Here is a 10,583-nt window from a genome sequence, read left to right as displayed (position 1 = left end):
GAATGTTGCATTTTTTTTTTTTTTTTTTTTTTGAGACGGAGTTTTGCTCTTGTTACCTAGGCTGGAGTGCAATGGCGCGATCTCGGCTCACCGCAACCTCCGTCTCCTGGGTTCAGGCAATTCTCCTGCCTCAGCCTCCTGAGTAGCTGGGATTACAGGCACGTGCCACCATGCCCTGCTAATTTTTTGTATTTTTAGTAGAGACGGGGTTTCACCATGTTGACCAGGATGGTCTCGATCTCTTGACCTCGTGATCCACCCGCCTCGGCCTCCCAAAGTGCTGGGATTACAGGCTTGAGCCGCCGCGCCCGGCCGAGAATGTTGCATTTTAAAGCTCTCCAGGAGATTCTGTGCATACTAGAGAAACGTGATGTAAATGAAATGGTTGTCTTATTTTTCACATTTCAACTGAGTAGACATTGTATATTACTTCCGTTTGTCCATAAATTGTTTTCAGTTTTACCAAGCAAATTAGGCCTTGTTACTTGAGCAAAGGTTCCTCAGGATCCTTGCACAAAGGGAAAGTTCTACAATCTTTGTAATTTTTAAAGTCCAAGACATTTCTAATGAACAAAATGAAAATTATGGTTGGATAATAAAAATGGAACTTGACACTAGAGTTCTTCAAGACCAGGTTAACATTTTATTTTTCCCTTCCTGACACTCAAATTCATAGGTGAAAATATAATAGAACATAAATCAAAATAACATATAAACACAATTCAAAAATGTTTAACCATCTATTATAGCTCTTAGTTGTAAAACACACAAAGGTAAACAGAGACATCTTCATATAACTTATGCTTAATAATCTGTATACACTGTAAAACAACTGAAAATTCACACTACGATCCTAGTGCAAGCAGCGGTGTACAAAAGTGCAAACAAGGTTAGTGATTAACAACTTACCCTCGATTTACCACTTCAACATACTTTACATTCAGCCAAATACTAAAGGCCTCACCATGGAAAAATATTTTATCACTTTTAAAGTAACCTGACTACATTCACCCTGAGTGCTCTTGCCTCAGTATGGCAACTGATTATTAGTTCAGGTTGGGAACAACACCAGGGAATACAGAAACCCATGTTAAACTGGCCATTCTGATATGAATCCATACTCGAAAATGAAAACAATCCCAAAGAAAACCTGTATGTCAAAAACAGAACTGTCCCTGCCTTTCACCCCCAAATATTTTAAACTAAATCTAAGCCACTATTTAAAATGCATGCTGGCCAGGCGCAGTGGTTCATGCCTGTAACACTAGCACTCACTTTGGGATGCCAAGGCAGGCAGATCACGTGAGGTCAGAAGTTCGACAAGCCTGGACAACATAGTGAAACCTGTCTCTACTAAAAACACAAAAATTAGCCAGCTGTGGTGGTGGGCGCCTGTAATCCCAGCTACTTGGGATGCTGAGGCAGGAGCATCACTTGAACCCAGGAGGTGGAGGTGATAGTGAGTGGAGATCACACCACTGTACTCCAGCCTGGGTGACAGAGCAAGACTCCATCTCAAAAAAAAAAAAAAAAGTATACTGAAGAAGAATCCATCTACTTCAGTGCTGTAGCTTTTCCAAAAATACTTCTGTGTAAACTCAGTTTTCTATTTCTGCCCTAAAATCTATTTGGGGCAGGGGACACACCAGAAACAAAGTTGGCTTTGGATAACTTCACTTACTTTCCTTTGATTACTTTGGATTCTGTTTAATAGTATGATGAAAGCCCTGAACAACAATTAGTGGCATTAAATATATTAGCTACTTAATGCTCTACATTATAAGGACAAAAATTAATTGGTTCAGAACTGCATCTTTAATAGACTCTATAGCTTCCCTTGACACTGGAGGATCTTTAAAATCCAGGTGTTGGGAGTGGATTTCTGAGGGGGAATGGTTACAGGGTTCAGAAGTAGAAACATAGTTTTTTGTTTGTTTGTTTGTTTTTTGAGACGGAGTTTCGCCCGTTATCCAGGCTGGAGTGCAATGGCGCGATCTTGGCTCACTGCAACCTCCGCCTCCTGGGTTCAGGCAATTCTCCTGCCTCAGCCTCCCGAGTAGCCGGGACTACAGGCACGCGCCACCATGCCCAGCTAATTTTTTGTATTTTTAGTAGAGATGGGGTTTCACCATGTTGACCAGGATGGTCTCGATCTCTTGACCTCGTGATCCACCTGCCTCGGCCTCCCAAAGTGCTGGGATTACAGGCTTGAGCCACCGCACCCGGCCGAAACATAGTTTTAACAAAATCCCAGTCACTTTACACAGAGGCAGAGTCATATATTCAAAGAGGTGGTTCTTTTATTTGGTTAAAAAGCACTAACTTAAATTTCAAAAGAAGGATAATAATGGAAACGACTAGAAGCATAAACATGTAGTTTTAGGCCAGCACAGTGGCTCACGAGTATAATCCCAGCACTCTGGGAGGTTGAGGTGGGCAGATCATTTCAGGTTAGGCATTCAAGACCAGCCTGGCCAAATGGTGAAACCCCATCTCTACTAAAAATTTAAAAATTAGGTGGGCATGGTGGGGTGCACCTGTAATTCCAGCTACTCGGGGTGGTGAGGCATGAGAATTGCTTGAACCTGGGAGTTAGAGGTTGCAGTGAACTAAGAATCATGCCACTGCACTCCAGCCTGGGAAACAGAGCAAGACTTCGTCTCAAAAAAAAAAAGAAAGAAAGAAAGAAAAGAAAAAAAAAAATGCGATTTTGATAATTTAGTCCTTAATTGAAGTACACTGTTTTTCTAAACTCTTATATTTATAGCAGATCCTCTGGCTTTTAATATAGACTACCTTTTATTACCTATTAGTTTTGCATTAAGGAATTTGTTTGCTAATTTCTATTTTTTCATTGTTTCTTGAAGATTTTTTGATGCTTCACCAACTTTTTACATGTTTAAAATTATTTAAATAATATGCTCCAAATTAAATGAACAGAAGGAATTTTGAGAGATTTCCCTTTATGTAGCTATTCTCAGTACACTCTGGTCAAACTTTACTTGGCAATAAATCCTTGCAAACTTCAGTCATATAAGTGACTAACAAGACCAAAATACCACACTGAGTCACATACCAAATACAGTTTCAGAAAATGTAAACCTTTTCCCTGAAACTCTCCAATCATGTTAACTAGAACGATACTGTTTCTAATGATGGAACCTGTGAAAATGCTTGGTTTTGAATGTCGCTAATAAAATCATTTTCTAGAAGGCAAGAAACACTATTATCACAGTTATCCCTTATTTTAATGATTTACAAGTAGTTTATATACTTGGAAAGCACTATAAAGTAGTATGAGCAGATTGAAAACTAAGAAAAAAACCAATATTCTGCTTTTATGCTATAAACCACCAAAAAATTGTATATGGATACAGACACACCAAACTAAAATTTAGATCTACACAGGCAGTATCTGCATTCACATATCTTTGGCACTCATACAAAGATACTGGTTTAACCAAGTCAATAGTGAATATTTGTTTTCACATACTTTAGGAAATGTCTATTCCCAATTTTAAAAAATGCTATAATGTCCATTCCAAAAATTCACTGAGATAAACTGAAGTCTATCAATTTAACCACCTATGATCCAAAACTGTAATTAACAGCAGTCAGTGAAACAGGTGTGGGGTAACAATCTCTTTAAAAGTGTAAAAGTGGGTTGAGACCTTATATTTTTACATTTCAAACTTTAGATTTTAAAAAATCTTTTGGACAGTGCCTGAATCCAGTCTGAACTTGTATACCACAGTGTTAACAACCACCCGCTAACATTTTACAGTGTGGGACACAAAATTAGCCTATGTCCCTAGTACTAGTATGTACCTGGAAACTACTCCCTAGTCGCACATATCCACATAGGCACACACAGAGTTGTCTTCCTTCTGTGCTTCTACTGTTTCTTGCCATCTTCTTAATTTGGCTCTCTTGAAAAAGAGCAGTACCCAGTGCATATACTACAGAGAGGTTCTCAGAGCTAGACGGTAAGTCCTCTGGCTCAGGAACTCTGCCTCTTGGAGCTGGAAGGAAAGCTGGTTGCTGCTAAACATAGCTTCCTTTGTAGAGGCTCGAGCCATAAAAATCTTACATCTTTGGGAAAATATCCAGAGTTTAGCTGCGGTCCACAAAGTGACTATTTGTTTCTTTGACCTTAGTGTTACAATTAGAATGAGGGTTCTGGAGTGAGAGAGAGATTATACCAGGAAGCATTTTTCCTGGCTAGGGAAACCAGGACATTGTTTCCTTCATAACAATTTACAACACAAATAATTAACTTCTTCAGTATCACAGTGGATACTCTAGAAAACACTTGAATACTGAAGACAGGTAACATGAACAAGAGGCAGTTACTTTTCATAAGGCTTAGTTCTATTTAGTCAGCACTGAAGGAGTAAGCACTTGAAACCTATCTGGAAGAAGAAATCAATGGGCTGCAATGTCATGTTCTACTTTTCCCTTAGTGTTACTGATGTTTCTAGGAAGGGAGGGAGCTCTTTCATTTTCATTTAGAAAGAAGATGAAAGTGAATCAGAAAAGTCAGAGTACTGAAACCAAATGTCATCTTAAGAAGAGACCCTGTCAGCTTAGCTAAATAGTAATTCCTTCCAGTCATATTCCTCAATTCTCATCTGCTTTATAGGTTATATTATCGATGACAAAAAGGACTGTAACTCTAACATGGACAATGGCTACAGAAAACACTAATTTTTGATATTAAAATTATTCATGGTGGAATTGGTTAGATATATTATAAAACTTGGCTTATAATCAGAAGAGAAACCTTAAACTTGAGAGTCTTTAAAAATACATTTTTGGCACTTACCTTTCATCTTATCTTACTAATGATGGAATCTCAAACATAAAAAAATTCAATTTCTTAGGAAATTATAATGCTTTTGAAGAACTAAATTTTTCTTAGTAAGCCTGGCAATGAGGTTTGCAGGCCCTATCACATGGCAAGCATAATATCTAAAAACAAAAGTCAGGCCAGACATGGTAACTCACACCTGTAATCCCAGCACTCTGGGAGGCCACGGCGGGCAGATCACTTGAGGTCAGGTGTTTGACACCGCCTGGCCAACATGGTGAAACACTGTCTCTAAAACAAAACAAAACAAAAAAAGACAAACAAAAAGTCTTTGTTCTATAAAGTAAGAACTACATGACAGCAAATAAGAAAAAAGAAAATTAGAAACCAGCACTTGTTTTCTTCTGCCAGAAAATAAAATATGACAAAGAATACAAAAGAGCTATAGGATAGGAACAAAATCTCCACATATCTCAGACTGCTGCAGAACAAGCTGTTTTATTCCTCAGATATGCAGGTCTCTGCAATGAAACTGCACACAAGGCCGGGAATAATCCAATCCAAGCACTTTGGAGGCCAAGGCAGGCGGATCACCTGAGGTCGGGAGTTCAAGATCAGCCTGACCAACATGGTGAAACCTCGTCTTTAAAAAAAAAAAAAGAAACTGTGAACAAGATCCTACTTGTTGCTTGCCCCAGGGAGTACCGTTACATGTAAAGAGACTGGGAGTACATCTAAATGTAGAGAGACTGGGGCCTGTCATTACTTTTGGGGAAGAGGCATCAGATTACCCAATTGGGCACCAATAAGACTGGAGCACTTCAGAATCAGACAACTGGGATGGAACTATAGGGCCTACCAAACTGAGAATCAACCTTGTGTACCATAAATGTGCTTTTCTTCAGAAGGCCAATCCCACAGGGACTAGGACACAGACCCCATCAGCAATGGCAGTGGCCACATCGCTAATAAAAATACACATGATTCAGTGATATGTGGTATCAGGTGCAACTGACCACAACCGTCTCATGGTAAATATAAAAGCCTTGAGAGGCTTAAATGCTATCTAAATATTCTGAAGGAATCTCCTTTCCCAACAACCACCTCATATGTCTAATGTTAAATACTAAAATTTTCAGAGTATACTAACTAGATAAGACACATTTAAATGAAACATTTGCCCAACAAGGATGCCAAACATTAGAGTTTGTTTTATTGCATGACGTTTGCATAAGAAAAAATGTTATTGAAAACTGTAAGGCATCATGCAATCATTGAATAAGCTAATTATTAACTGTACACTTAAGATAGATGGACATATAATCTAAAATTTAAAAACTAGTTCCAAAAAAGTACATAAAAAATTTAACATGATGAGCTTTTAAATATGGTTTATATTTATAATTTCATGTTGTTAAAAAGTGCTTCAAATGTACTGCTGGAAAGTTGCTCTTTATAAATGGCCCTGGGGTGATGTCAGATTATAAACTGTAAAAACCAATTACTTTTACGGAATTAGAAAGCTAACATTGTGATATTGAAACTTACTTGAATCAGTTTTCAATTCTCACTCCAATTAAGTTGATATAATATTAATAATCTAAAAAACATGTTTTATAACCAGCAAAAGTCTATTGAATTCAAGTTATGCATGTTGAGCAATCAAATCTCTAAGTAAGCCTGAACGTTGAGACCTGGAACCACAATGGGTCTGTGTTAATCGATGTACTGTGCCATCCAGCGGAAGCCTTCTCCGTAACCTTGTCTTTTGAGCACACTACACATGAAAACTTCTAAGGGTCGGGCATTCAGTTCTTTCAGAGATACACTCCCCTAGAATAGAAGAGAGATATTTTGTTGGAGTTTTATGAAATTAATAAAGCCCCACATCCCAGCAGAATTATAGGTTCTATTTTAGAACAAAGAGTGACTGTGATAAATCCGTGTCTATGTTAAAGTCATGGCTGCTTGGCATCCAGGTCCCCTAAACATCACAAAAAGCCTCCTTCTCTCATGCTACCTTAGGACAGGATGGCCACTCAGTGGGAAAGAGGTGAGCTTGCGAGATACCCAAGGATGAAAATAATCTGACTTAGAAAAAACCCAAACTGACTTCGCTAATATTAAACACAAACATTCCCTGAGAAGGTTTGTGACCAAACAAGGCATTTCCTAAAATTAATGTGGAGCAAATTTATAAAAAAGACAGAAAACAGACCAAAGTCTACTTTGTCTAACATAAGAGCCTCCTGCTGTATGCTGCAGTATTTTTCCACCCTGAAATAGTATATGTAAACCAAGAAAATTTTGTGAACCTCTGGGGTTCTTCCATTGTTTATCTGGAATTTTTCAATGCTGATGTTTCCCCCAAAACAAATCCTAAGAAAAGTGAATACCAAAACAATGCATCTTAAAGCTTACTATAAAGTGTATGTTCAGAAAACCCTAAAATATTCCTATGACCAGGTTTATGTCTTATTTATCTCTGGTGAACTCAGGGGCCTAAACACACTACTGCCATGCTTAAACACTCAAATACATAGTTTGGGGGCTGATTCTCAAAATGCATGATAAATAACTTTGAAAGCTTTAATTTGGTTTCCCATAACCACAAGCCTTAGGCATAACTGATCCTTGACATTTTTATTGTCACCAAGAAAAGGTTTCATTCCGTGGTAGAAAGAAATGAAGACACTAAGAAGACCCACATGTATAAATGACAGTTTTCTTTAAGAAAAAAGAATGATAATGGGCTTGTATAGTTGGACAATAGTAATTTAAGAAGACATTTGTACCATAGAATTAAACATTCATACCCATCATAATTTTTTTTTTTTACCTTTCCTGTTGTCTGACCATATAAACCAAACATCTCTCGTAACCTCTCTTCACTGATGGCTTCAGGTCTGTCGATCTTATTCCCAAGAATCAGTATAGGCACATTAGCAATGGTTTCATCTGTCATTAGTGACTATAAAAAACAAGAGTTGATATGAAACCATCCAAAGAATTTATTTTGATATGATAAAATAGTAAAGGACTCATTTTCTACCATATCATGTAATACCAACTTTCTTTAGCAAACTTTCCCCACATTTTAAAGTGACCTCAGGGCCGGGCGTGGTGGCTCACGCCTGTAATCCCAGCACTTTGGGAGGCCGAGGCGGGTGGATCACAAGGTCAAGAGATCGAGACCATCCTGGTCAACATGGTGAAACCCCGTCTCTACTAAAAATACAAAGAATCAGCTGGGCATGGTGGCACATGCCTGTAATCCCAGCTACTCAGGAGGCTGAGGCAGGAGAATTGCCTGAACCCAGGAGGTGGAGGCTGCGGTGAGCCGAGATCACGCCATTGCACTCCAGCCTGGGTAACAAGAGCGAAACTCCGTCTCAAAATAAATAAATAAATAAATAAAGTGACCTCAATGAAACCATAAGCTCAATTCTTCTGTCTTTCTAGGACTCTTCCTGCAAATGTGTACTCTGCTCACCCTGTAAAGCAGTGACATAGAGTGTATAGAATCAGCACCTTAGAGGTGGACAGATCTGGTTTTACTTCTGGTTCTACTGCTGTCTCTTTCTTTCTTTCTTTTTTTTTTTTTGAGATGGAGTCATGCCCTGTTGCCCAGGCTGGAGTACAATGGTGCAATCTCAGCTCCCTGCAACCTCCACCTCCTGGGTTCAAGCGATTCTCCTGCCCCAGCCTCCTGAGTAGCTGGGATTACAGACATGCACCACCACACCCAGCTAATTTTTGTATTTTTAGTAGAGACAGGGTTTCACCATGTTGACCAGGCTGGTCTAAAACCTCTGACCTCACAGTCCACCCGCCTCAGCCTCTCAAGGTGCTAGAATTACAGGCATGAGCTACCAGACCCAGCCTCTACTGCTTCTGAGGTGTAACTTTGGGCAAGTTAGGCTGACTGAAGCTCTAGAGAGAATTAGGAACAGTAGTATCTACCCTATGAAGTTGAGAATTAAATGAAGTAACACACACAGTCTCTGGGGCAAAGTAGGAACTCGGGCATTCTCTGTTCTTGTTTCGTAACCATAGAACCTACCTGGACTTTTCCACATGTACAAGTATTTGTTTGCCTGCTCTGGGCAGAGGTATGGTAGGATCAACCTTCATTCAGATCATGGACCTGCTTACTCTGTGGCCCCAGATCTAGTGTTGACCTTGTCTGCGGCTGTTGGGCCCCTTTACAAAGTATGTGACCTGGGATACTGGAGAGGAGGTAGCTACATATGCCTCTGCTCACTCCTGGGAGTAGTGTCAAAGATGGCATGTCCTATCATTTCAGGTTGTGGCTTAAGAAATAACATCCTAGCATGACCAGGGACTCAAGATCAACCCACTCTAGGAATACAGCAGACATGAAATATACTAAAAAGGTATATTCTGTACAGGGTGAGCTTCTTAAGTCTTCATAAAGATGTCTGTGTTGGTACCTTCTCAATAGCTACAGTTACTCAAAGTTACTCCCTCTGCATTTTATTTTATTTTTTGTTTTTTGAGATAGAGTCTCGCTCTGTTACCAGGCTGGAGTGTAGTGGCATGATCTCAGCTCACTGCAACCTCCACCTTCCTGGTTCAAGTGATTCTCCTGCCTCAGCCTCCTGAGTAGCTGACACTACAGGCACACACCACCATGCCCAGCTAATTTTTATATTTTTAGGCCGGGCGCGGTGGCTCAAGCCTGTAATCCCAGCACTTTGGGAGGCCGAGGCGGGTGGATCACGAGGTCAAGAGATCGAAACCATCCTGGTCAACATGGTGAAACCCCGTCTCTACTAAAAATACAAAAAATTAGCTGGGCATGGTGGTGCGTGCCTATAATCCCAGCTACTCAGGAGGCTGAGACAGGAGAATTGCCTGAACCCAGGAGGCGGAGGTTGCGGTGAGCCGAGATTGCGCCATTGCACTCCAGCCTGGGTAACAAGAGCGAAACTCCGTCTCAAAAAAAAAAAAAAAATTTTATATTTTTAGCAGAGACGGGGTTTCACCAGGTTGGTCAGGATGGTCTCAATCTCTTGATCTAGTGATCCACCCACCTCGGCCTCCCAAAGGGCTGGAATTACAGGCATGAGCCACCAAGCCCGGGCCCTCTGCACTCTGAGTAGTCACCACTTAAAGCAATCATTTAGCTCAACAAATTGCGAAGAGTTTCATCAGAGACTGCAGAAAAGCAGCACTCTAATAACCATATCTCCAACCAACTTCTTCAGACTTACCACAGTGATTTGACTATATTTAGTTTCAATTATGTAACTTACATCAAGTTCTTCTTTTGATTCTAACAGCCTTTCATAGTCTGCACAATCCACCAGAAATACAATGCCATTGATAGCAGGAAGGTAGTTTTTCCACACTCTTCGAGCTAACAAAAACAATCAGGAGTTAGAGTTTATTTGCTGGTCAAACCCAGCAGATGGTTTAAGCAAAGAGTCCAACAAGATATCAAGGGCGATAATCCCTTAGCTGCTGCTACTTCACAATATATTCATGTCAATCTTTTACCCAATGGTGCCAATTTCTTCTGAGAACACCAAAGAGGAAATTTCAGTCTTTGCTTGATTGTGGGCAAGTCAAATACTTTAGTCTCTTCCAATTATTGTATGTAAGAAGTAGAATATTTAAAAGAATAAAAATAAAAATAAAAAAAGTAGAATGTTTGCCACCAGTGCATAATGATACATGTTAAATTCATTGGAGGACTGCTACTATATAAATCTAAAATATAAGCCGTAAAAAACCTACATGTATATGT

At 39.6% G+C, this 10,583-nt stretch overlaps 1 protein-coding gene across 1 annotated transcript; it reads right to left on the bottom strand.

Annotated features, from left to right (window-relative positions):
- Window positions 1-5,996: 5,996 nt before the first annotated feature.
- On the bottom strand, window positions 5,997-10,206 carry SAR1B (secretion associated Ras related GTPase 1B; the record flags this gene model as incomplete). Its single annotated transcript, XM_032281885.1, has 3 exons — window positions 5,997-6,643; window positions 7,650-7,781; window positions 10,090-10,206. Coding segments are annotated over 3 exons (366 nt in total), but the record flags the coding sequence as incomplete, so codon positions are not given.
- Between the last annotated feature and the right edge of the window lie 377 nt (window positions 10,207-10,583).

This window comes from Sapajus apella, unplaced genomic scaffold (assembly GCF_009761245.1).
Source record: "Sapajus apella isolate SASKATOON/1434 unplaced genomic scaffold, GSC_monkey_1.0 scaffold1, whole genome shotgun sequence".
NCBI lineage: Eukaryota > Metazoa > Chordata > Mammalia > Primates > Cebidae > Sapajus > Sapajus apella.
This window is presented reverse-complemented; position numbering and strand designations above follow the sequence as displayed.